At 35.2% G+C, this 25,682-nt stretch overlaps 7 protein-coding genes across 9 annotated transcripts; 3 read left to right on the top strand and 4 right to left on the bottom strand.

Moving 5' to 3' along the window:
* Positions 1 to 457: 457 nt before the first annotated feature.
* LOC102578384 (non-structural maintenance of chromosomes element 4 homolog A-like) lies at positions 458 to 4,300 on the top strand. 2 transcript variants are annotated; one of them, XM_015302899.1, is made up of 7 exons: positions 458 to 909; positions 1,427 to 1,507; positions 2,144 to 2,396; positions 2,479 to 2,569; positions 2,975 to 3,056; positions 3,280 to 3,371; positions 3,753 to 4,300. In XM_015302899.1, the coding sequence occupies exons 1-7, from the start codon at positions 699 to 701 to the stop codon at positions 4,008 to 4,010; spliced, it is 1,068 nt and encodes a 355-aa protein (XP_015158385.1). In that variant the 5' UTR covers positions 458 to 698; the 3' UTR covers positions 4,011 to 4,300. The 2 variants fall into 2 exon arrangements, with proteins under 2 accessions (XP_015158385.1, XP_006362231.1); XM_006362169.1 differs by having other exon boundaries at positions 2,975 to 3,191.
* A 422-nt stretch (positions 4,301 to 4,722) lies between these two features.
* On the bottom strand, positions 4,723 to 9,277 carry LOC102606380 (enoyl-[acyl-carrier-protein] reductase [NADH] 2, chloroplastic-like). Its single transcript, XM_006362168.2, has 13 exons — positions 9,103 to 9,277; positions 7,688 to 7,978; positions 7,476 to 7,585; positions 7,325 to 7,380; positions 7,159 to 7,243; positions 7,034 to 7,081; positions 6,382 to 6,456; positions 6,183 to 6,294; positions 5,978 to 6,029; positions 5,848 to 5,899; positions 5,689 to 5,746; positions 5,247 to 5,345; positions 4,723 to 5,116 (listed from the first exon to the last, which is right to left on the bottom strand). The coding sequence occupies exons 2-13, from the start codon at positions 7,959 to 7,961 to the stop codon at positions 4,959 to 4,961; spliced, it is 1,179 nt and encodes a 392-aa protein (XP_006362230.1). The 5' UTR covers positions 7,962 to 7,978; positions 9,103 to 9,277; the 3' UTR covers positions 4,723 to 4,958.
* Positions 9,278 to 12,681: 3,404 nt separating this feature from the next.
* On the top strand, positions 12,682 to 16,375 carry LOC102605825 (zinc finger CCCH domain-containing protein 14-like). Of its 2 annotated transcripts, XM_006362167.2 has the most exons (4): positions 12,686 to 12,776; positions 12,878 to 12,994; positions 13,786 to 13,846; positions 15,388 to 16,375. In XM_006362167.2, exons 2-4 carry the CDS (start codon positions 12,922 to 12,924, stop codon positions 16,157 to 16,159), a joined length of 906 nt encoding a protein of 301 aa, XP_006362229.1. In that variant the 5' UTR covers positions 12,686 to 12,776; positions 12,878 to 12,921; the 3' UTR covers positions 16,160 to 16,375. The 2 variants fall into 2 exon arrangements, with proteins under 2 accessions (XP_006362228.1, XP_006362229.1); XM_006362166.2 differs by having other exon boundaries at positions 12,682 to 12,994.
* Positions 16,376 to 16,724: 349 nt separating this feature from the next.
* Positions 16,725 to 17,349, bottom strand: LOC102605485 (11 kDa late embryogenesis abundant protein-like). The gene is made up of 2 exons (XM_006362165.2): positions 17,240 to 17,349; positions 16,725 to 17,152 (listed from the first exon to the last, which is right to left on the bottom strand). The coding sequence occupies exons 1-2, from the start codon at positions 17,324 to 17,326 to the stop codon at positions 16,949 to 16,951; spliced, it is 291 nt and encodes a 96-aa protein (XP_006362227.1). The 5' UTR covers positions 17,327 to 17,349; the 3' UTR covers positions 16,725 to 16,948.
* Positions 17,350 to 18,447: 1,098 nt separating this feature from the next.
* On the bottom strand, positions 18,448 to 19,518 carry LOC102605148 (protein LE25-like). The gene is made up of 2 exons (XM_006362164.2): positions 19,376 to 19,518; positions 18,448 to 18,799 (listed from the first exon to the last, which is right to left on the bottom strand). Exons 1-2 carry the CDS (start codon positions 19,448 to 19,450, stop codon positions 18,608 to 18,610), a joined length of 267 nt encoding a protein of 88 aa, XP_006362226.1. The 5' UTR covers positions 19,451 to 19,518; the 3' UTR covers positions 18,448 to 18,607.
* Positions 19,519 to 20,884: 1,366 nt separating this feature from the next.
* On the bottom strand, positions 20,885 to 22,064 carry LOC102604813 (18 kDa seed maturation protein-like). Its single transcript, XM_006362163.2, has 2 exons — positions 21,871 to 22,064; positions 20,885 to 21,700 (listed from the first exon to the last, which is right to left on the bottom strand). Exons 1-2 carry the CDS (start codon positions 21,955 to 21,957, stop codon positions 20,972 to 20,974), a joined length of 816 nt encoding a protein of 271 aa, XP_006362225.1. The 5' UTR covers positions 21,958 to 22,064; the 3' UTR covers positions 20,885 to 20,971.
* A 782-nt stretch (positions 22,065 to 22,846) lies between these two features.
* LOC102604479 (uncharacterized) lies at positions 22,847 to 25,260 on the top strand. The gene has a single exon (XM_006362162.2). It carries the CDS (start codon positions 23,150 to 23,152, stop codon positions 25,055 to 25,057), a length of 1,908 nt encoding a protein of 635 aa, XP_006362224.1. The 5' UTR covers positions 22,847 to 23,149; the 3' UTR covers positions 25,058 to 25,260.
* Positions 25,261 to 25,682: the final 422 nt, after the last annotated feature.

The raw sequence follows: 25,682 nt of genomic DNA, 5'->3' as shown, positions 1-25,682 counted from the left end.
TAATAAATCATGACATTAACAATACAAAAGTTAGTAATACATATATGTATGGTTAGCGACAAAATCATCTCAGAGAAACCAAATCAAACAGTGGATAAGAAGTCATTTCAACATAACAAAATATCATCATTACTAATTTGAATATTACTAACACATTCTATTTAGTACTATTTTTATACATTTTGCCAAACGACCCCTAAAAGTTGCCCATAAAGCAAGTGAAAATCAAAAGTTTAAGACCATCCACTTCTAAGACAATTCGTATATTGTTTCATTCAATTTTATATCTCAAACTAAAATTTCTAATCTAATTTGAAAGTCTCATGAGCAATAGAACTTGAAGAAAATTACTAAAACTTTATGATGAATACATGCAATATACATTAGGTTACTTATATAACTTAGGGGCCAAATCCATCACTTTTAAAATATATTAAGGACTATTTTCATCATTAACCAAAATTTATACACAGCGAGAGAGGGAAAGGGGGAAATTACTCACAGCGCGCCTCAATGGAGGTTTCAACTTTTTTTGAATATTCGTAGGGTTCTTACTTTCTTCTTCTTCTGCTGGATTTCAATTTTTAGCGAGTTTTCTTCTCTGATTTCTCAATTTCTTCGATCTGCTTCGTCGATTCTCGAATCTTCTATGAACAATTTCGCCCTAATTCTTTCATAAAAAGCTTCCTTATTAAGCAATGGTTCGAGCTGTAAAACGCGAACCAGTTAGTACTCCCGGTAATGGAGCCAAGACAAGGAGAAATGGTGCCGCAGCGGCAGAGGCAGTGGCGGCAGCAGTAGCAGGCCCTAGCAATAGCAACAACAATAACAGTTCAGTGGAGGAAGAGACTATAATAGGGCGAAGAGTTCTTCGTTCTCATTATCTCAATTTTAAGAATCGGATTTCTGGTAATTTAGTAGTTTCATAATTTTTGCTCCTTTATATGCTTGCATTCAGTTTTTTTGTTTGTTAATTTTATCATTTTATGTGTGATTAGATACTCTGTTGCATAACTGAGTAGATTCATGACTTATCTAATTAGAATTCAGATATGGAATTTAGGTATTCAGATAGTAATGCAACTCACTATTGGTGAAATAGCTATAGATAATTATACTTTTCATTTGAACAAATATAATGCCAAACGAAACAAAACAAAAATCTAAAATGTAGTATCTTTTTCACTGAAATCATGGTAGTCGTAGTGTCGTAGAGAATCGTCATTTTCATCTTCTTTAAATTTGCTAGCAACTAATTCTTACCTTTTTTTTGGATGGTTTTAAGATTAGTTTCCGTTGGAGTTAAAAGAGTTCGATTTTGATTTTATGGTGAATATTTCATGTTAGTAAGTTGATTCCATGAATGCAACTGGTGCTGCTGTCGTTTTTGCATAATTAGGCGATAATATTTGTGTGTTTGTTGCAGATGAGAGAGATAATATATCAACAGTTGATTCAGATAGATTTAAGTCAATAATTGAGGAAGTTGAAAGGCTACATCAGCAAGGTATTGATTCAAGTTTTACGTTTCTGGTGCATTGATACTATATGTACTATTTTTAATGTAGCTTATATATGCCTGTGTGAGTGTGCAATTTGTGCTCTGAATGCCCCTCCACCTTGAAAATAAGTTACACAATTGTTTTTTCTAGAGTTTTGGAAGTACTACTGCAAAAGTTGAAATTTTCGCAGCATGCAGTTGCTAAATCTCATGGTCTATTTGGCAAAAGAATTAGTGCATTTGAGAATAGATGGTTTCTTCAGTAATTGGATTGATAGCCTTTCATTACTTGCTCGCATAACTATGATTGATTTGTTAGATTAGTCTGTTTCTCAAATCTTTATTTTATGCTGAGTTAAAACCTTATTAAAAAAAATAAATTAAGCAAAGCTGAGTGTAAGTGGAAATTACTTTCTTCAGAAAGCTGATGGAATGCCTGATAATTTCCTTTAAACTTGGAGCATGAGAAATATATATTTTATCATTTTCCCTCCAACTTTTGGGATTTATTTAATTGTTGAGAAATGAAACAAAAGCTTATTCTTTTAGATTTTTAAGGTTCACAACCCTGATGACTCATTAACACTATCATATTTGAATATTCTGAATTCAGCCAGAAGTTATTTTCTTTTTTATATATAGTGCAAAAACCTAGGGAACAGGTCGCCGATGCTGAAGCCTTGCTGGACATCACAAACACGTTGGTGACGACTGTAAAGGCACATAGTAATGGAGGTGTGACCCCTTCAGATTTTGTTAGTTGCTTACTTAGGGACTTTGGCCAAGAAGGTGGATCCAGCCGTAGGACAGAAGAGGATGGAAACTCTGTGCACTGGTACAATGTTGGTCGTGCAGTCTCTCATGTTTTCAGGGGTGCTCCTGGATGCTGCACTATGTAATTGTTCAATCATCCATCTTCTTTCTTGATAGGTACTCCTTTGTCAGTTGAAACAGATGTTAATCTATATTATTCACAGGATTGGACCTATGAATACTGAAATTAAGCAACGCAATCCTGTGGTTCGTAAAAAGCGTGTGATGCCAACAGAAAGTGAACACCCGGAGGAGGTATAAATTCCGATTTACAAGCCTCTACACGTCCTTGCTTATTTTGTGGAGAAATTGGATGATGAAATTGCTACCCCTTATCAGAAGCTGGAATATATATTGAGCTAAAACATTTAAAGTACTTTACTCTGATGTTTTCTGTTAGAAGAAATCAAATCTGTAGAAGAATTGGGTCTATCACTAAAATAGTTTAAGCAAGCATTTTGTTTGGATACTATTATCTTGTAGATTTCCATAGCTAAACTATTTCTCTGTATGCAATCGTGTTTATTCATTCTATTTTACATGCTGCTGACTGCAGTCATTTTTCATCTGTAGTTCCTCTGAACTGTATAAACCACTAGCTAACTTTTTCCTACTTTGGTGAAATGAATTGTATCCTAAGATTTCTAGATATATTTTCAGCTAGATGAACCTGATGGTGAAGGCAAGACAGACACTGACAAGAATATGGCGACAATGTTCCAAATTCTAAGGAGGCATAAAGGTGCCAAACTTGAAAACTTAATCCTGAATAGAAGATCCTTTGCACAAACAGTTGAAAATTTGTTTGCCCTATCGTTTCTAATTAAAGATGGGCGGGCAGACATAACTGTTGATGACAAAGGCTGTCATAGGGTTTGTAAGTTTCTTACATCCATAGTTGTTTTCTCATTTCTCGTCTTTTGCTACTTCTTGTTTCATGACTTGAGTAACTAATGCTTATGCAGCACCAAGGAATGCGCCTGCTTCTAATGCAGTCCTTTCTGGGGAGGTTTCTTATAACCACTTCGTCTTTAGATTTGACTTCCAGGATTGGAAGGTAATGCAAACCATCTCTCTCTCTCCCTCTCTCTCAAATAATACATGACTGTGGATGTTTTGGTGGTCTATATTTTGTATCTGTTGAGATTGCCGTATTAGCACACTGAATGACTTTCTATCTTCTACTAAAACTATGTTTCTCACACAAACCTAATGGCCAAGGATTTGGAGTGAGTTGACGACAAACAACTGTCAAATTTGTATAATTCTGCACTAATAACGTGTTTGATCAGTTTTGCCATCCGGCTCATTTTCATCTGTGATTCGTAACAGTTTATTGCTCTAAGCAAGTTTTCTACCACTTTACTGCACATTTTTGAATATGTTAAATGATCATTTTAAGTCCGATAATGATCTGAATTTTCATCCTTATATGCAGCTTATGTTAGCTTCTGTTGCTGTTGGAGATGAATTAATGCCACACAGAAATGAAGCGGATATACCAGCCACTTCTCAACCAGCATCAAGTACCGTAGATAAGGAACAAGCTGTTTCAACAACACCTATAAGGAAGTTATCTCGGAATCGTGGTCTGGTTTTGCAGGAGCAGACTGTAGTTGAAGACTCCCCAGAAAGTGACAATTCTGCAAGAGCTGCTGCCATTCGTAAAGGAAAACGAAAGCTCACACAAGACTAAGCTACAGTTTATCCACTTTGAGATGATGCAGGACGTTCCTTAGTTATTGGTGAAGTATTAGGAATTTGTTAACTTCCTTCTGATTTTCTTCCCACCCCCTCTTTGGCCAATATCTCTTTGGTTAATAGCGTAGAGGTGCCAAATGGACATTAGTTGGGGACATGGGAATTCAAATGTTGGGAAATCCCCCAAGTGAGTTTTATGCTTTCTGTAAATTGTTCTCCGTTTGTAGTAAACAAGTAATTGTGGCACTGGTGGTAACAATTCAGTGTTTTTTTTTCTCCAAATGACGACACTCTGCTAGAATTTCATAATAGCTTAGCTGAATTTCTTAGAGAAGTTGGTATTGACCCTGTTGTATATTTTTATGGTACGCCTGGATGACCATGGTTGGTGCAGAGGAAAAAAAATTATTATTTTTTTGGGTAATCAGAAAGAAAGGTACGTCTGCAGAATCAAGAGAAGGAAACTGTATTCCTATCTATCCAACCCCTTATTAGTAGCTGATAGCTGATAGTTGTATTAGTAGTAGTTCTAATAAAATATCGTGTTATTTTTGGATAATGTATTATCTAGTTCATTATGAAAATGATAATTTTGTATCGAACTTGTGAATTCAAATTATGTTTCATGTTTGTTTTTTCTTTTAGGAGTGAAATATGTTTCTGAAAATATATGGCCAGACACGTATAGAAACTTCACGGAAAACTGGTTTCCCAAAAATATATGGAAATCTATAATCAAACGCTAGCTTAATGTAGATAGTCAGGTAACACACTGAAATAAATAATGAGGACCGCAGCTAAAACTGAGATTGCCTCGTACAAATTAAGTTACCTTTTGGAAAAAGATACGATGTCACTAACAATTGCTATCCGGAATCTATGACAGATAAACAAAACAAAGTTTCTCTAGATCACCAAAGCCATACTAGCATTGCCTCTAGCACTAGCTCTTATTATCTTTTGGGATATCGAGACCCGTGAAAGCTGGGCTGTCAACTCCAACTCCCATCGCATTCAGACCATTGTCAACATACACAGTGGCACCAGTAATCGCTGAAGCCAAAGGAGATGCCAGAAAAGCAGCAGTGTTCCCGACCTCCTCTGTTAGATCCAATTTCAGGTTAGATACTCGGAAACAATAGAGCCGCAAACAACATACATTAATACGACTTTGAAAATCAATTCTTTTCAGCATTCTCAGTGGAAAAGAAACATTAAGGGTGTGACTAACCAGCATATAACTCCTTTTGCAAAGGAGCATTCTCCAGTGAGTAATTTATCATCATGTCGATAAAGCCAATAGCTTTTGCTGCACGACTTCCCAGTGGACCTGGAAAACAATTTACTTGTTTAATTTTCGGCAATGGGATTCCAGATTTATGAGCACTGAGCACGTTGGAAGGAAGCCAAGAAAATAGGACTGTTTTGTGTAAGTCGAACACACAAAAAAGGGTTGAAGAGGTTCTCCACCAAATATATTTTTATACAGTTTAGTTTGTCATGGTCTCATGGAACTGAAGGGATGTACTAACATGGAAAACATACTCTTCCCGTGACGGGAATAAGCTACAAGCTTTGAAAATGCAGCATGTTTTTGAATTAGTTTGTGCAGCAAAATTTCAGAATTCAAAGAGCATCAAGTTATGCGAAAAACTGAGTGTTGTGAAGCATACCTGCAGATATCGTGTTGACTCTGACTTTGTGCTTTCTTCCAGCTTCAAACGCCAGGACCTTCAACAAAAACGTTTATACTACTCTTAAGTGATGCTCATAGTTGAAGCTAAAGGAAATGAGATATGGATTGTTGAAAATAAAATTAGCAACAAACTTACTTTTGTGTCACTCTCCAAAGCAGCTTTTGCCGAACTCATACCGCCTCCATATCTGTAAATTCAAGAAGAATACTAAACTTACACTGAGTAATTAATTAACTTCAATCTAGGCAATTAAGGAGAGTCATACCCAGGGATAATCCTTTCAGAAGCAATGTACGTTAGAGAGATTGTGGCACCGCCTGCAAGGGAAGGACATAGTTGACAGATTCAGATTTTTTTCTTTCTTTTTCAAAACGGTTTCAGAAAAGGAGTTGTCTGATGAACAGCACGTCATTCACTAATTTTGTATTACTAAAATAACGAAAAACAACAGAAGGTTAACAAGAGTTTACCTGGATTCATTATGGGAAGAAAATGCTTTAGTAGAGATATAAAGGAATAACTGGAGGCAGATATAGCTGCAAGGTATCCTTTTCTTGATGTCTCCGATAGAAGTTTGCTAACCTACAATAAGTATTTAAAAGTTATTGGCCTCATGAAGATTAGGCATGGACTTACAGAAAACAATGAAAATAAGAAGGAGAAGTGTACCTCTGGACCATTTGCAAGTGAATGTACAAGGATGTCAATAGTGCCAAAATCTTGTTTTACAGATTCAGCAACTTCCTAAAATATTAGAAATTGCAAGGTTATTTAACAAGTTTATCAGCTCTGTTGACATAATGCATTCCCTAACATACAACACGGATTTACTACTTTACATATAACATAGATAGTTCAACTACAAAAATGGAGGAGAAAATGATAACCAAACACAAGTTCCAGCATCAATGATGCCTATAGCATATAATTAAGTCTTTACTGATAACCAAACACAAACACCAGCAGTCACCAGTAATGATGCATATAGGACACAATGAAGTCTTCCTAACCACATCTTTTTTGGCGCAATAGTTCTAGGGAGCCAAGGTTCAAGAAGATTTTACATAAAAATTCTAGTGCCTTGGTACTATCTGTAGCACCAAAACATAATAATATGAATGTCAACTATAAGCAATGTGCAAAGATAGGGTGGAGAAAGGTGAGACAACCAGAAACATCTGATATATGTTTGAATACTCTTTGACATGCATGAACCAAAGTTTCCTTTAACATGAGCATTAACAATTACATATGATTGCATGTAGGCACATATCCAGTTGAAAAATATGATAAACACCAACAAATATGTAGAGCATAATACCGAGACAGTCCACTTTGAGGATCCGGCGTAACGTTTGTTTGTTTTCACCTGCACCATACAAATTTCACCAAGAATGATTAGACTTGTACAATTTTCCTATAATTCGTTGGTAAGAGTTATCTTACATCCTCAGGAACATCTTCTGGACTGTCAAAAACTGCATCCAATGGGTAGACTTTTGCAATTTCCATCAATGAACCATCAGGCAACCTAAAACATCAAATTACATTATCCCTCTGAAAAGAATGGGGGAAAAGAGTACATGGAAAGAAAAAACATCATCATTCTTACACTCGTGATTGGTCAAATTTCCCACGGCGCAGACTGGTCTCGAAAATGTTGAGCGCCTAAAATATGAAGTTATTAGAAAAGATTACCTCTTTGACATTGCTATAAGTAACAAGTAGTAGTAACTTCATAAACAAATCAAATATATACGTACAGGCACCCATGTACCAACAAGAATTTCAGCCCCTGCAGCAGCAAGAGACTTTGCTATTGCCCATCCATACCCATTGTCATCTGCTATGCCAGCAATAAATGCCCTCTTACCTGCATCAATAAGAAATAGCAATCACTTATTGCAAGTATGAACTCTGAATTTCTGCACAAAAACTCAACTCAAAGGAGAATTCATAGACACTTCAGAGCAACCTCTCAGATCAATAGGCAACCCTGAAACTGGCACTTGTTCACTAGCTCCAGACATTGCTTTTGTAACCATCCTTTCAAATTTTATAGGAGCCAATTTGAAGCTATGGATTGGCTTCGTGAGCGAGATATGTGATGAACTTCTAAAATCACTAAAAGATTTTCTTTTACTTCCAAAACTGAAACTCATAGTGCTCATTTTCGAAATATTCTGAGATGCGGAAATGCATTGTTTGGTTGCTTGTATTTGCAAGCCAGGAGTTGTGTTTGCAGCCATTTCCAACAAAAAAGAATCTGAAGGAATCATAGATGGTCAGTGCAACGAAATATCATTTAACCAGGAAAACATATATTATAACACGTTAACATCTAAGCAATTTGAGAAATAAAATCAGTCAAATCCAAATGTGTAAGTAAGTAGATGTAAAGCTTAGAATTGTATCTAACGAGATATTATTCCATATAACACAAATCTGAACTCGGGAATAACCCCCCACCCACCCCAAAAAATGATGAAGTTAAGCATTCATGAACAACCTCCATCAAGCGCTCAAAAATAAGAATGATCAAGCATCACCCCAGCTTAAAAATGTGTGCTTGGTAGAAAATATTTTCCGGTAAGATATTTATCAAAGATCAATGTTAATGCAAGGAAAGTGGATGACGTTTTGATTAAAAAAATTTGATAATAATGTCTGAGTGTTGTTGGAGAAGGCAATATGAAGTTAAAAGTTGAAAAAATTGTAAAGAAAATTAACTTCCACTAGGAAACTGGATAGCATTCTTTCTCTCTTTGGTGAAAAATGGTTCTGTTCGTGAAAATTTTCCATCATAACATGCACAACCTACAACATCTACCCTCAATCCAAATCATGATGAGGTCAGCTATATGAATTGTCATTCACTCATTTAAGCTCAACTCATATCATCATTATACCAGACACAACCTATAATAAATAATAGCAGAAAAAGCTAAAAACATAGCTCAAGCAGTACAGGAATGATATTACAGATGCATACACTCAAATGCATTCTAATTTCCAGATTTAATCAAAAATACAAAACGGAAACAAAAAAATCCGACAAAAAAACTGAGATATCGTAGCTCAAGTAGTACATGAGTGATAATACAGATGCATACACTCAAATGAATTCAAATTTCCAGATTTAATCAAAATACTGAACGGAAACAGAAAATTCCACTGATATATCGTAGCTCAAGTAGTACAGAAGTGATATTACAGATGTATACATTCAAATGCATTTTAATTTTCTCCAGATTTAATCAAAATACAAAACGGAAACATAAAATTCCGACGGAAAACACAAAATCGCGAACTGATAGAGATATGAATTGATCAATGTAGCAAATCTAAACAGCATTTGGATCATAAATGTTTCTGAAAAAAATAACTCACCTCAAGTCGATGAACACGAAGAAACAATGCTTAAAGAAGAAAATAAACTGATTTAGATTTCTCAAAGTAGAATTAATATAGGTCTCTTTCGATGAAATCGAAGTTGAGGAGCTTTGAAAATGTAGCGAGTGAGAGTGCTAACAGGTGGGACTTTTGGCTCTTCTGTTGAATGGCAATTTTACCCTGTTAAGGGTTGGGCTTATAGGGCTTATAGCCCAACTCCATTAGTAGCCCGTCAAAAAAGTGAGCCTAGCAGATTTACCTTATAATAATTAGGTAGAAATATTATATAGGGGAGAATAATAATAATTAGGTAGAAATATTATATAGGGGAACTAAGTAAATACCTCATAAAAGTAAAATAATTACATACATATATTCCTTTATATTCATACCCCACTAAATAATTATTTTATATACCCTCAACTAATTTCGATTAACTGATACTAAATCAGTATTATACATTCTATTGGTATTATTAAGGCTGGTAATTTCGCTTAACTGATACTAAAACAATATCATAGATTGTATTGGTATCATTAAGATTGATAATTTCGCATAATTGATACTAAATCAGTATATGTATACACACTGTATTGGTATAATTAAGGTTTCTTGTTCAGAAACTACTCATTAGTCAATGATACTATAAGAGTATGTATACTCTTATAGTATCATAGACTAATGAGTAATTTCTGAACAAGAAATCTTAATGATACCATAAAAAAAATATATATATACTCTTATAGTATCATTGATTAATAAGTCATTTTTGAACAAGAAATCTTAATGATACCACAACAATATATACACACTCTTATAATATCATTGACTAATGAGTAATTTCTGAACAAGAAACCTTAATGATACTAATACAATATATATAGTGATCTAGTATCAAGTTAAGCGAAATTATCAACCATAATGGAACCAATACAATAGATGGTACTGATTTTGTATTAGTTAAGTGAATATTATCAGTCTTAATGACACAAATACAATATATGATATTGATTTTGTATCAGTTAAGCGAATATTATCAGCCTTAATGATACCAATACAGTATATGATACTGATTTAGTATCATATATGTAGAAATTATCAGTCTTAATAGATGAGGGGTATGAGTTGTAATTATTTATGAGAGAATGGGTATTTCAGGAATTATTTTGGATTTGGGTATGAACTTATTTTGGATTTTATGACCCATTTATGTAGTTTTCCCTATTATATACCCGCGCAGTGGCATCAAGATTTTCACTCAGGGGGTTAGAAAAGTAGGGATTTGGGAAGTGAAACTTGATTTTTTTTTGGGGTTCAAATCCACACTTTTAGGAACTGAAACTAAATGAAAAGAAAGTTAAAAAAAAATAAAAATAAGGATTATTTGGGAAGTGAAACTTGAACTTTTTGGGGTTCAAATCCACACTTTTAGGAATTGAAACTAAATGAAAATAAAGCTAAAAGAACAAACACTTACGCTGGGATTCAAACTCTTGACGCTATTATATACCCGCGCAGTGGCATCAAGATTTTCACTCAGGGGGTTAGAAAAGTAGGGATTTGGGAAGTGAAACTTGATTTTTTTTTGGGGTTCAAATCCACACTTTTAGGAACTGAAACTAAATGAAAAGAAAGTTAAAAAAAAATAAAAATAAGGATTATTTGGGAAGTGAAACTTGAACTTTTTGGGGTTCAAATCCACACTTTTAGGAATTGAAACTAAATGAAAATAAAGCTAAAAGAACAAACACTTACGCTGGGATTCAAACTCTTGACGCGAAAGTTAACTTAAAGGAGACCTTCCACTGCGCTATAGCTTTCTTCTTGTCCATGAGATGGTTCAAAATTAATTTATCTACATAAATACAAAAAATTTACCTTATATATATAGTGTAATTTTTTGCCTAAGGGGTAGGGTGAACCCCTGTAACCCACGTGGGTCTGCCCCTGTACCCGCGCATATATTTTAAACATGTGGATATAAATGCATTTCATTATTGTTATGAACATAACAATGTGTTTCGCTATAATAATATTGTATCTGTGTGGACACAATATATTCACTATATTTTGAAACAAACTATTGTTACGTAAAACATGTCAACTTAAAAATATGTTAGTCTTTCTTCTTCTCATGCCTTTTGCATGATGGACCATCACATAGACAACCTTTTAGGATCGAGGTTTGTTCCACCGTCGTATTAAATTAACATTTAAGTTCAAAATCATATTTATCATGGTCCAACTTCATATTACGTATTTTCTCTCCCCAACATACGTTATAAATTTATCTCTTGAACTACACCATCAACGAGTTTAAAAACACACATACACTTGTATATGTTGTGTCTTATGAAACTCTTCACTCTTTATTTTCATTTCTTTTTTGGTAACACTGTTAATATTGTCATAGACAACAAAAACCACGTGAGTACAAGCTAAAGAGCACCTCGACATCTTTTTATAACATGCCAGATGAGGCCTTAGAAAGAAAGCAAAAAAAAGTTACATATGTAATCTCTGCATTAATCCTTTAGTAATATGAAGTTTCTTGTATATGTAATGTAACATCGATCTATCTGTCAATTCCTTCTTTATATGCTTAATTGACCTCTCTGTATATACATTTTGACCCTCGAACAACTTTCAATTTTGAGTCCTCCATGTATGGTAGATCATTGCCCCCATAAGGCTGTAATAACCTCCTTCTATATGGATTTCCAGTGTTTCATCCTTATTTTCATTAACATTTGTCGCACACTCCTATGTTATATATTTGATTTCAGTCCATTGCATTATAATTTTCTTAACTGTTTCAAATTATGCACTTTCATCAAATAGATGATTAGTGGTTCCCTCATAGTTATACAATCAATATTGTAGGCTATCCATATGAATATTCAACTAGTTCAATCTCCCATTGATGAGCCGTCTCTCTTTAATAACTAACCACATAATAAACCTATCTTTAGACTATGCTACTGTATTCCAGATTAAAACAACAACATCAACCTTTTCTTGGTTTCCTAAGATAGCTAAATAGCTTTCGAAATAGAGTACTTCCCTCTCAAAATCAAGTTGTATTTTTCCTGCGTATACCGATCTCTCATGTCATCTCTTAATGATCTTAACTTTTTCTAATATCAACTGTAGTCTCGAAAATGCTTATATTCCATTTGTGTTATCCTTATCTTTTCCATTTCAATATGGTATTTACTTAAAATATCACCTGCATATCTTCTTCAAAAACTTATCTGCATAGAAATTTATCTGTCTGTCTGATACAATATACATTTGTGTTATGCCATATAAATTCCTTCACTCTCTTTTTTACATTTCAATATGAGTATTTACTTAAATATCACGTGCATATCTTCGTCAAAAACTTATCAACCTAAAAATCCGTCCTTCATCATGAGCATCACCCTATTGGACCCAACTTAAAAGGCCTCAAAAATACAACTAAAGCCCTAGGATAGTAGATCCACAAAGTGCACGTAATTTGATATAGCACGTGACCTCCTCCAATTTCTCCACGTCGTAATTTCGTCCTCCAAATAAATTCAAAGAAAATATCAAAGATATTCCCATTATTATCCACTGTTCATATATATCTCATTCTCCTCATCTTCACGCTCTCTTCTCCTTCACCGATAAACCCTAGAACTAGGGTTAGGGTTTTAACCTACTGGTTTTTTTCATTCGTCTACTTCTACTGCTTTGCTTAGGGCTCTATAGGCCGTAGTTATATTTTCCTTTTGTTTTTTTTCAGAGTTTTTTTGTTCAGTTATTCGAATCTGAGTGTTTTAAGTAGCTATGGATTTCCGGAAGAGAAGCAGAAATGAAGCTGGTTCGAACTTCAATGGAGGTTTGAAGAAATCAAAGCCAGGTTTGTACATTTTATAGATCTACTTTTGTTCTCAGTTTTATGCTTATTTGGCCTTTTTGAATTGTCGTTTTCTCGTTATGAATCTTATGGAGGAATACTGTTTGCATTATCTGCACCGTTCGTTTATGTTGTTTAGATTTTGGTATGTTCATGTCTCATGTATTGAAAGCTTTTCCGTATTTCATTTGGCTTCTTTGTTCTGACTTCTCTTGTAATCGAGGGAGGCGGTAGAGCAGGAATGGCTGCTGGTTGAAGTACTTTGAACCAGTGCTAACGCTAAATTGAGTAAAATACTCTCCTGAAAAAGAAGTAAAATATTTATGTTTAGGAGGATGAACAGAGGCTTGCATAAATCGTAAGAAGAGGAAGAAATTTTTGAAGAGAGACAACTTGGTGTCTTAACTGTTTACTAGGGGAACTTTATGTTTATCACTTGCAGCTGGAAGAGATGAACTTCTAATTATTAAAGAAGATGAATTCTCTCTGAAATATGCATAGAAAGCCTGAAAGCTTTATCTAGGTGAAAAGGGTATACAAAACCTTAAAGACACTGAATTTACAGTGTAGTGTGGCTTTATATCTTTATTTACTGCGACGACTAAGGTATATCTTACAGAATATATGGTGAACTCTCTTCTCTAATATTGAGATTCTGAGTTTCCGAGTTATAATTGAATGTAGTTCGTTACGATGTTAATAAAGTATATGATATCTTTAAAATTTTGTCCAGCATCAATTTAGAAACTATCAAAATTTCTAACTTGTAAAAATTAATTAATTTGGTGCAACAGAAATGGACTCCTTATCAGGTGGTATAGGAAGTAAAACGAAGCCATGCACGAAGTTTTTCAGGTTCAAATCTTTCCCACCTAATGACATTTTTTAACTTTAAATTTGTTGTGGACTTTTAATTGGTATCAAGTGCAAGATCCAAACGTTCAGTATTTTCCTGTTGTGAGAAGCTCAAAAGAATAAATATTCGCCCTTGAGGGCTGAGGTTGATGAATTCTCAATAAATTGTCTAATAGTTAATGACGAGACAGCTGTCTGTTAACGATATCCACAGAGATAAATATTTACCCGCTGTAATACACTTGGAGGAGAGGGGAACTCTAATATAAAATATTGTCACAGTCCTCCAAAGTTTCTATCTACTATGTACTGCAATGATTTTTTTCAAGCCTTAATATGTTTCAAACAGGTAGGTAATTCTTTTTTTAACTGTAAAGCTGCGTAGAGTTGGTATAATCTATGTAGAGGTATTTATTTAATGTCTAAAATGGCTGAATCTCAGTTTTCTGTGTCTACAAGTTAGTGGACTTCTTAAAAAGTTTGAGTTGCAAAATGGTACAGAAGGCATCTGTGGGACACTTTACCATTTGATGCTTTATATTACAAGTACATGCCATATCCTTTTTGAAAGAGTAATGAGCTTGGATTTAGGTGATGTCCTTTTTCTTCAGTTCAGAAGGGCTGAATGGGTGCTGAAATTTCGTCCTTGTGATGCTCTTCAATTACATGAAAGGAAGTATTTTCTAAAGTCAGAAACTTTTTAAATCAATGCATTCTTAGCTAAGAATAGAACATAGTGCTAGCACACAATCCAAGATGGTGTATCAAGTTATCAAGAGGCTTAGTTGTTGTCTGCAGATACATTAGGTTGGTGTTCATAAGGATTCTTTTATTTTGGTTAAGGATTTGTATGTTTCTGTGTAGGATAAGAGTAAGGATTTGTATGTTCATAAGGATTCTTTATTTTATTCAAAGGAATAGTCTTAAGAACCCGTACTTGTCTTAAAAATTATTAGATTGTGATGAAACAGGCCAAAAGCAAATAACCTCAAGGATTCAGTCAATTTTGACCTGATTTTTTATTTATTCAATTTTCCTCAATGTTAATCAAAGTGAGTATTTTTTATGTCCTTTGCTTTGGATGAATAACAGGGAGAGTTATTATCTTTTCTTCATTTGAACATCGTTTGTTTCAAAAAATCAGTTGTTTCAAATGTTCTTCTCATGGGAGATTGGGGTGCGCAAAAGGGAAGTAGTTGTATTGTGTCTTCTTGGTGATTGCCTGATTGGAGCCTAGGAAGTCAGCAAACCCTTTTTTGCAGCTCTGTTGTATGTATATAATATTGGTTGCAGTTATCCACCATTGTTAAAAGCACTTGAGTGCAGCTAGAGTGCTTGCTTTTTTTGTTCTGTGGGATGCCCTTTCCCTTGTTCTTAGAATATGGTCTGGATAAGATTCTCATTTGCATTAGTATACTAGTCCTGTTATGGTGAATTGATAATATCTGCTTTCTGGATTATACCTGTTTGCTAATATTGAGATGGGAATTATGTTCTTAGCTTGGTTTGGAGTTGATTTTGGTCGATTTGTTTTTACACAGCACTGCTGGCTGCCCATTCGGTGAGAGCTGTCATTTCCTTCATCACGTCCCTGGTGGCTATAATGCTGTGGCCCAGATGATGAACTTAGGATCAGCTCCACCAGCATCAAGAAATGTGGCTGCACCACCCATGTCCAATGGAAATGCTCCTGCTGTGAAAACCAAACTTTGCAACAAATTCAACACTGCCGAGGGATGCAAATTTGGAGACACATGCAATTTTGCCCACGGGGAATGGCAAATTGGCAAGCCGATTATGCCATCACAGGAAGATCCACGTGCCATGGGGGTTGGACCTGCTCCTAGTCGTTTTGGTGGGCGAACAGAGCCTCCTGTTTCTGGACCTGCTGCTAGCTTTGGTACCACGGCAACTGCAAAGATCAGTGTGGATTCTTCTCTCGCTGGAGCAATCATTGGGAAGGGTGGTGTGAACTCTAAGCAGATTTGTCGACAGACGGGAGCAAAGCTGGCAATCCGGGAGCATGAAACAGACATTAATCTCAGAAACATTGAACTGGAGGGTACCTTTGAACAAATTTCTCAGGCTAGTGCTATGGTAAGAGAGTTGATCAACAGCCTTGGTCCAGTAGGTGGCCCTGGGAGAGCTCCTTCAGGTCATGGAAGAGGTCCGGCTGGTCCTGGTGGCCCCGCCCCTCCTATGAGCAATTACAAGACGAAGCTCTGCGAGAATTTTGCTAAAGGGTCTTGCACTTTCGGGGATAGGTGCCACTTTGCCCATGGGAATGATGAAATGCGCAAAACAGGAACCTGACTTTAAGAAGCCAGGTTCTTCTCTGTGTTACCTTGCTTGTGGTCGGTCATGCTGATACATTGTATATCTCAATTTTGGGCTCTAGTTATGAAATGCAACTTCATGAGAGGAACCGAGTATTATCTAGGCATGAATTGATATCTTATTAACAGTACACTATTAGTTCTAGCTTTGTTGAGTTGTGTTAGTTGCTTATTAGCTCTGTTTTCTCTTTCATTTATTTAATTAATCCCTTCTATATCTTGGTAGTTTTTGATTGTTGTCTGAAGGATGTCGCATGAATATCATTAGATTACATGATCTTGCTTGACTCTTCCCTTTTTTCCCCCTTTGAACCATTGGTGATCGTTATCGTATTCTTTAGCGGGATGTATGTCTCCATTAGTACTTTTGTTTCAGGTGAGTTTGTTTTTTTCTATCTAACAAGAAAACTACTACTTGCATCAAGTTAGTTTGTCATGTTACGAATTTGGAATAACTTAACTAATTTGCATTTCTTGAAACATACAATAATCAAAAAATATAACAACATGAAGAAGAGGGGAAATTAAACTCCCCCAAATGTAGTGTCATTAAGGCAACATAGGCTTCAAAAGCCATATATTTCTAGCTCAATATGATATCCTAACTATAGATTTGGATTCAGGATTTGATGATCGTGGGTTTTGATCACAAATCTTTTTATTTATTAGATTCTCAATAACAGCTATTGAATTTTACTTAACCCGTAACCTTATTGTGCTCCTCTCGAGCCTAACTATAGTTACCAGTTACCACCAGTGCTATAGTTTAGCTGTTATGAGGGTGTCCAGTGGAACCCGCAGTTGCGTTTGAATAATGTGGCCTCCCGGTGCCCGTGCCGGCGCCATGGTGGAGAGCTGCATTGCGGTCTTGAGTTACTTGCTTGTTCATCTCTGCTTCATAGATCCTTTCATCTTTCTTCTCCGTTGCCATCGCTTTTTCGGTTGGATCATGAGCTTTCATCTTCTCCACCTTAAAAAAGTAAAACAAACAAATTTAAACAAAATAATTGTAAAATTATGGATGGAAAGTAAAAGAAAAACAAAAACGATAGATAACCTTTTCTTGGACAGTAGCTTTAGTTTTTTCCATGCCAGATTTTGCCGAAGCGGCAACATTTGATGCTTTTTCCTTCAATGACTGCATTTTGTTATTCTAATTAGTTTCTGCAAATGTAAAAATACTTTTATGCTCGATTAGTTTATGTTATATAATAGTATTATACTATCGCGATTTAATTATATTTGGCTAATGAGTAACGGTATAACACATGCCCTCATATTGCATCGTACATTATCGTTCTTCACTAACATTTCGACATCTGTCGAGACAGGTGTTAGAGTTCATCGAAGTGTTAGCAAAATGTCTGAAGTAGAGAATTTTTAGGATGAGGAGAAAATTGGGATTTTTTGTGTTTCATATTTACTTAAAAGGATAAAACTTCTGGCAAGCAACAAATTTCAAGGAAATAAAATTAAAAAATTCCACTATTTTAAACAATTGTTCTCCTAACAAAGAGATAAGTAGAATTAATTATTGTTTGAAAAGATAATGATTATAAAAAAAAAAAAAATCAGAACAAAGGATACTTAAAGCCAAGTATATATAGTTTAAACACATTTAATTAGGGATTTGTCTCAAAATAAGTATTACAATTAAAAATCATGTTCATTAAAATTAATAAATGTAACATAAGATCTATTAAATTATCTATTTTAATAAATGTCTCATGAAAATTTAAAAATTATAAAAAAGATGGGACCATAAGAATATAGTGGAAAAGCCAAATTGATTTTCTATCTTCAGTTTTTAGAATAACACTAACTTGGAAATGGAGAAAGTACTATTATTCAACTTCTAGGACCCAAATATGATATTTATAAAAATTTCTAGGGAACTTATACATTTTTGTTTGGACATGCCATATACCATTTAAATTTCTTAAATGGTAGTGTAATATTTTTCATTAATATAGAGCCCTACAAATTTATGATAAACAATAAAATTTCATCAATTTTTGTACTCTTATAAATGAAGAAATCATAATTCATAAACACCACATTGATAAATCACACCTTTTTCATATTTTTTAATTAAATATCCACTAATCAACAGTAATAACTCTTCATTTATTTTTTATATAATTTTTATATATAACCTCTTCTTAAACTTATCAATTATATTTTATATTTTAAAAAAATTAAAATCATAATATAAAATTACATGTCCAAACGTGAACTACTGCGAAACAAAACATAAACATTCTTAATATAGGAAGAGTACCACTTTATTTATTTATTTAATTTGGTGTCAATCTTAAAAGCTAACACCCACACAAAAAGTGTGAATCACATCCCTCCCCTAATAACAAAACAAAAAAAACAAACACCAAAATTAAAGTAAGTAGCTTCATTTTATTTTTTCTTTCTAAAAAGTGGTATGATCGCCGGTGGTGGCACCATAACCAGTTCCAGTTCCAGTTGTAGTTCCTCCTTGTTTTGCAGCTGCATGCTGTGCCTTAGCATCTCTCTTCTCCATCTCCGCCGCTGCAACCCTATCCTCTTTCTTCTCCGTTGCCATCTCTTTCTTCAATGGATCCCTCGTCGTCATCTTCTCACCCTGCACAAATAGATATATATGAACTCATAACTTTAAAAATATAACTCAAATCAACAACAAAAAATTGAGCGAGTTATTGACCTATTTATTTATTTATTTATTTATTAGTGTAGTCCGTGGCGGAGCCAGATCCGAGAATAATAGTGTGTAACTGTAAAATAAAAAAAATAATTGTACTATTTGGAGTTCGAACCTGAAACTCTTTCATGAACACCCATAATCACTATGCTTTTGTCACAGGTGTCCAACTTTAAATATATATCCTTTAAATGTAGAATTTGACATATACGTAATATCTAGGGTACCTCATTTTAGTCCACAAATATATAGCCTAAATTGAATCATAAAAATATTTTTACAAATATCTTATATAATCATGGTAAAAAATAAAAAACCATCAAAGCGAATTAAGTTATGACGCGTATTTTAATTTATTTCAACTTAAAATAATTTTTAGACTGAGTTGATAAACCTCACATATTAACTCTGCTTGTCATTCAAATTCAATCCAACCCGCCAGACATCTAAAACACAAAAGACACTTAAAGAACCTATTAAAGGTAAGGAATTGGAAACCTTCTCTTGAAGATTGGCTTTAGTCTTCTCCATGCCAGCTTTGGCTGCAGATGCTGCGTCCTTTCCTGTCTGCATTTTTCTTTTTTTCTTCGCTAATCGATTAATTCGTTTCCTCTCTTCTTCTTTCTAGAGTGTTTGTAATTTCGTTTGTTATAAAAGTTAGGTGATGAAGTTTATATAGGAGTTTGGATAGATAACTAAGTGATGCCACGTAAATATTTATAAATGTACACGTGGTGAGTCATGAGATGTAGAATCTTTGAGGTTTTGACACGTTTGGTTGTCAGTAGTTGAGTAGATAGACATGTTAATTCCTTTTTGGATTTGTATCAACTAGTCCATGAAAAGATGACTTTGAATTCTAATAATGTACTTTTAAAATATGTAATATAATAATAATAATATTTTTAAAAATAGAAAAAATGCAGAGTATTTTCTGTATTTGTTAGACAGATTAAAATTTGAAATGTATTGCATTAAAAAAAAAAGAGAAATAAGAGAATTGATTGTCTATATAGTTATTTTACTATTGAAAATGGAATAGTAGGTAGCTATTACTTTTCTTTATATATAATGAAAAAATTACTTTACTATTGAAATATTCTATTATTGCTATATTGTTACATTAAATATGAATGTTGCTGGGTGGAGCCATACAGTAGTGTCAAGGTGTCTAGCTAGACGTCCTAATATTTATTAAAAAATTATGGTATATATAAAGTCAAATCTTATTGTATATCAGTATATAGAGTATTTTGAACACCCTTAGAACAAACGAAAACCTATAATTTATGTAGTATCTAATACAATCGCGCTCAGGTTCGAGTCCCTATAGAGTAACAATGCAAAAGATGATCTTAACCTTAGTTGATGTAAGACTCGTCCTATGAATAAAACCTGCGTTATCTCTCTAGTAGTTATAATTAAGTAGTCTATTTGTTAGCGATAGAACTAAGTATTTGAAAAGTAATAAAAAGAAGATAGCGATAGAACATAGTATTTGGAAAGTAGTCAAAAAATTACATTTACATTCTACATAATAAGAGTTCAAGCTTTATATATCATTAGTAAACCTAAGTAATCTCCTTTTAGGAATTGAACCAAGTATTTATTAAGGATATACAGTCAAAAGATTATATTAGACGTATATAAAATAAAATAATCTATTTTTTTTTGGTTATACGTGAGTTGTTAAACCTCTTGATACAACGAAAAATTCGAATATAGATGTACATGAAGTTCAAATTTACTTTTAAATTGTATATTCAATTTACAACTATGCAAGAATTTTATTCAAATTATAACCACTATTACATTCTAAAATTTAAGAATGTTATTTGAATCTCTTTGTATAAATTCCTTACAACTTTTTTTTTTTACCTAATATAAGGTGACTTGATGGGATGATGTGTATTACTCGAAACTCCTTGAGAAATAAGGAAAAAAAAGAGATGTCATGGACAAACTCTTAATACATTACTTGTATTAAAAAAAAAAATTCATCTTGTATTGGATAACGCGGTTTACATAACAACATTTAGAAGTATTAATTTTACAACTCAAACCAGAAAAACAACTTCCTATCTAGCTAGGTAATTAAAAGGCAGAATCAGTGGTAGATGATCCATGGCGCCCACCAGTATTAGGGCCTTGAACCGTAGCTCTTCCGCTTCCCGTGGTGGTCCCTGGTGGATACTCGCTCCCCACCATGCCCGTTGTGGTCCCGGTTGGGTGCTCCGCTGCCAGGCCTCCCGGCATCACACCAGTAGCTTGCCCTGCGGTAAGGCCGTGTGTCCCGGTCACACCAGTGGTTTGACTGGGTGTAATGTCATGCGTTCCAGTGGTGTGACCGAGACCAGTATGCTCTGGTGTGATGCCATGTGTCCCAATGGTGTGACCGAGGCCAGTATGACCTGGAGTAATGCCATGTGTACCAGTGGTGTGACCAAGACCGGTGTGACCGGTGGTAGTGCCATGTGCCCCAGTGGTGTGACCGAGACCGGTATGACCTGGAGTGATGCCATGTGTACCGGTGGTATGACCGAGACCAGTATGACCCGTGGTAGTGCCATGTGTCCCAGTGGTGTGACCGAGACCAGTATGACCTGCGGTCATGCCATGTGTACCGGTGGTGGTGTGACCGAGACCCACACCACCACCAGTAGCAGTATACGCAGTAGTTCCTCCAGTGGCAGCCGCTTTTTTTGAGGCCGCGTTCTGCTCCTGCGCCGCTAGCTTATCCATCTCCGCTTGATGGATTCTCTGCTCCTTTTTCTCCGTCGCCATTTGTCTTTGCACTGGATCACTTGTCGTCAATTTCTCCGCCTATCCAAACAAAATTTCAATTTAATTGATTATAACAAATCAAATATACTAATTAATTACTCTTCATGTGAAACTGATTTCACATTTCGCTAACAACCAAAAACTCGAAGATACAATATGAGAGTTACAAAGGATAGTTTTGACTGTTAACAAAATATGAGATAAAAAACCTTCTCTGTAACAACTGCCTTTGTTTTTTCCATGCCAGACTTAGCTGAAGCTGCAACATTAGCTGCGGTTTTCTTTGTTGCTTCCATCTTCAAATTATTCCTTCTCTTCTTTGTTAGTAGTTGTATAGATCAATTGGCTCTGATTTGTTTTTTTCCAGAAAATATGATTCGATGGGACTATAATATAAAGTTTCTTGATTATAAATACTGCACGGGACAAAATTATTCATCGTTTGGCATGATTTAACAAGGACATGGGGGGTGATGCCACGTGGAATTAAAGTGATACGTGGATGCATATAAGAGTTGGATGCATGAGATTCAAACACGTTTGTAAAATTGTCAAAATGATAAGAATTGCTTGCGGCTTGACGTTAAGTTGTGACGATTTGGTTCGCCTAAGTCCATTTTTACTTATTCAATTTAAAATAAAATGTTATTTTATTATTATCAAGAAAGCAGAAAATAATAAAATGCATCGTGAAGATAATATCCAAGTGTATACTACATGTTTTAAGTTTCATTGCCGTAATTAAGTTGTAACACATTTTAAATCAAATGGTCATGTTTGTTTTATATTGTGATCAATTGGTACTAATACGAATAATTAGGTGAATTTTACGCGATTTGTTGCATACAGTCACAAATATAGAGATTCACTCAATGTAAGTTGACAAGTATCGTATGTTAGTCATGTGTCATTCCATTGAAATGTAATTATTGGGTCGACAATTAAAATTTAATAAATTATTTTAAACTAAATATATTAAAAAAATTATTCATTTTTAAATACGAAAGCAATATTTGTTACTCCAACATTCTTCCTAGAGTTCAAAGAAGTGAACTGATAATGTAATTTTTAAATTCTATGAATGATTCATAAAATTCAAATATATATCAAATCAAATTTTAGAAATAAATTTATGGAGTGCCTTATTTTTTAAAAATTAATATCCATAAAAGGGCAATTTTGATTTTTGCCCACTACATTGGATCTCAGCAACCCGACCCATTAACAATTGCTCCGAAGCCGATAATCTCCTCCTTCCAAATCCCGTTCAACATTTGCTCCGGTCATAGTACTCTTCTCCGATCTCTGCAATTGAGAGGAGCTCAGCCAAAATTCTCTGCACAGTTCCCAAGTAAGTAATCTCTCACCCAATCTGCTCGTATAAGCATGATCTAGTTTGAATCCACACTTCAGATACAGAATTGTTAGCTTTAAGCAAGACTTTGTGTGCAAAAATTAGCAAAGATCTGATAAAGATCGACCCAAAAAATGTCTTGTTTGGCACTTTCTCTGCAACCCACTAATGGACCTGATATCTTACTCCAAACCCGTGAATGGTTTCCACCATCTCGAGCCCTAATGGCACTTTCAGCTTTTCGCCAGACGCGTCTTGCATTTTCCAAACAACCACAACAAACTACCGCTGACTCATATCCTTCCGATCCTTCTATGTCACTTGGTGATGACCCACTTGCGGCTTCTTCGGGTCAAGTTATTGTTGGGGTTGAATCGAGGTATCGGGTTGTGTATCGTCTTGTGAACTCGATTTATGTGCTTGCTATTACTACTGCTGATGATAATGATAAAGATATGGTTGTTAATAATGTGTTTGAGTGTATTAGTATTGTGAATCAAGCTGTTTCAGTGGTGGTTACTGCGTGTCGTGGTGTAGATGTGACACCGGAGAAGTTAGCTAAGAAATACGCGGAGATTTATATGGCGTTGGATATTGTGTTGAGAGGGGTGAGTAATATTAGGTTGGCAGCTATGTTGGCATCTATGCACGGGGAGAGTATAGCGAAGATGGTGCATTCAGCTGTTCATACGGAGAATAAGATTAGGGGAGGTGATAGTTGGGTGAATGTGGAGGCGCATTCGTTGGAACAAGAAGGTGGATTGGAGACATTCTCGAAAGCGTTGTTTGAGTTGCCTCAGGAAACGTTGGAGGCGGGAGATGAAGTGGCAGCCACGTTGGCGATTACGGGTGGAGAAAAGGAGGAGGAGAAAATTGAGGAGATTGAGGTGGAGCAGGATCCATTTGCAGCAAGTGATAAGATTAATCAGCCAGAGTCCTTGATGGGTGGTTTTAAGAAGGACAAGGCTAATGAGAGTTCAGATGTCGCAAAGGCATTGGCAGGGCTTGACGTGACTACCCTGCCACCTGCTGCAGCTAGCCAGTCAACTCACATCGGTGTGGAAGGGTTTGAAGGAGAGTATGGAGGGATAGAGTTTAGTAATGAAGGATCAACACTGCGAGAAGATTTTGAAGGCATCAATGATGCCTGGGGTGGTGGATTAGATGCTTCTGAGTATGTGGGTACGAAAAAGGTGAAGAAAGATCAGGGTCTTGGTGGGCTTGAATTACTGGCGACTAGTGAACCACCAAAAGCTGCAGCTGGAGCCACTGCTGAGGGTGCTGGGAAGAATCTTGAGGATATTTTGGTGAAGAAAATGAATGGTCCAGAAATGTTTATTACTGAGGAGATCAGTGCCGAGTTCAGAGAATCATTGCTTGCTAGAGTTGGTTTGATGGGCATTGTTTACTTAAGAACCCTGCCGCCAAAGTCTTCCGATGATAACGAAACTGAGTTTTCTTTCAAGGTTGAAGACACTGCTGCTGTTAAAAGGTTTGTCATGCAAAATTCTCGTGTGAGCAGCCTTGGGAATGGTCTGTTTCATGTGAAGACAGCACCATCAAATGAGCCTATACCAATTATCAAGTACAGTTTGCTACCACGTTTAACTCCGCTGCCTTTGAGGATTCGACTTGTTAAGCGTCTTAGTGGGACATTACTTTCTGTAATGCTGCAGTACGTTGCAAATCCTGATATTCCAGTTCCATTAACCAATGTGACCTTTGTCTTGAAATTGCCAGTGGACCCAACATTATTGAAAGTTTCACCTAAAGCTGTGTTGAACCGCTCTGAGAGAGAACTGAAATGGCATGTTGATGAGATTCCGCTCAAGGGTCATCCTGGCAAATTGAAGGCGAGGTTCCCCATTGATATTAATGATGATGATGAGGCGGTAGAGCTAGAGCTTTTTGGTTATGTAAAGTTTTCATCCCAAGGAACTAGATCTTTGTCTGGCATTTCTCTGCAGCCGGCTTTAGAGGGCAAGACTGATTTTTATGAGGTTGATCACAGGTATTCAAGTGGAGTTTACACATGCAACTAATCATCAATGGCTTCTTTTGTTGGTTTAGAAATTGTGTGTCTTTGTGCTTTCTATCTTTTAACATGGTATGAGTTATCAAAGTATTTGCAGCTTTCTTTGAATGTACTAGCATGTAATTTAGATGATCTGGTTTTTGAGGAATTCTTTTGTTTAAATCTTCCCAATATTTCTCTTTATGTAATGGGACAAAAGATTTTTTTATATCTGATATATCTTGTCTAAATAAAGTTTTTTTTTTTTTTTTTGGATCCTGACATCTAACATCATTTAGAGTAATATTATCTTAAAAAGCTAGTCTTTGTATGATTTTTGACCCAAGTCTTATCTCTAACATCATTTAGAGTCCCCCCAGCTCTCCCCCAACCCCTCAAAAGAAAAAGAAAAAAGAGAAGAAGATGTATCTCCGTATGTCCCTTCCTCTGTTTCCTTTTTCCCCTTTTGTTGATGGAACATGGAAGTGTCTTGATAAATATAAATTTGAAGATATTTATATTGCCTTTTTTTAATTTTGTGTTTGATCTTGTTATGTGTCAAAAATGAATCTGAACTACTAAGCCAGCTATAACTGTTTTTTTTTTTTGGGGGGGGGGGGGGGGAAATTTTTTTTTTCCCTTTTTTGGTACGC

This window comes from Solanum tuberosum, unplaced genomic scaffold (genome assembly GCF_000226075.1).
Source record: "Solanum tuberosum cultivar DM 1-3 516 R44 unplaced genomic scaffold, SolTub_3.0 scf00379, whole genome shotgun sequence".
NCBI lineage: Eukaryota > Viridiplantae > Streptophyta > Magnoliopsida > Solanales > Solanaceae > Solanum > Solanum tuberosum.
Note: the sequence above shows the minus strand (reverse complement) of the source record. Positions and strands in the feature narration are given on the sequence as shown.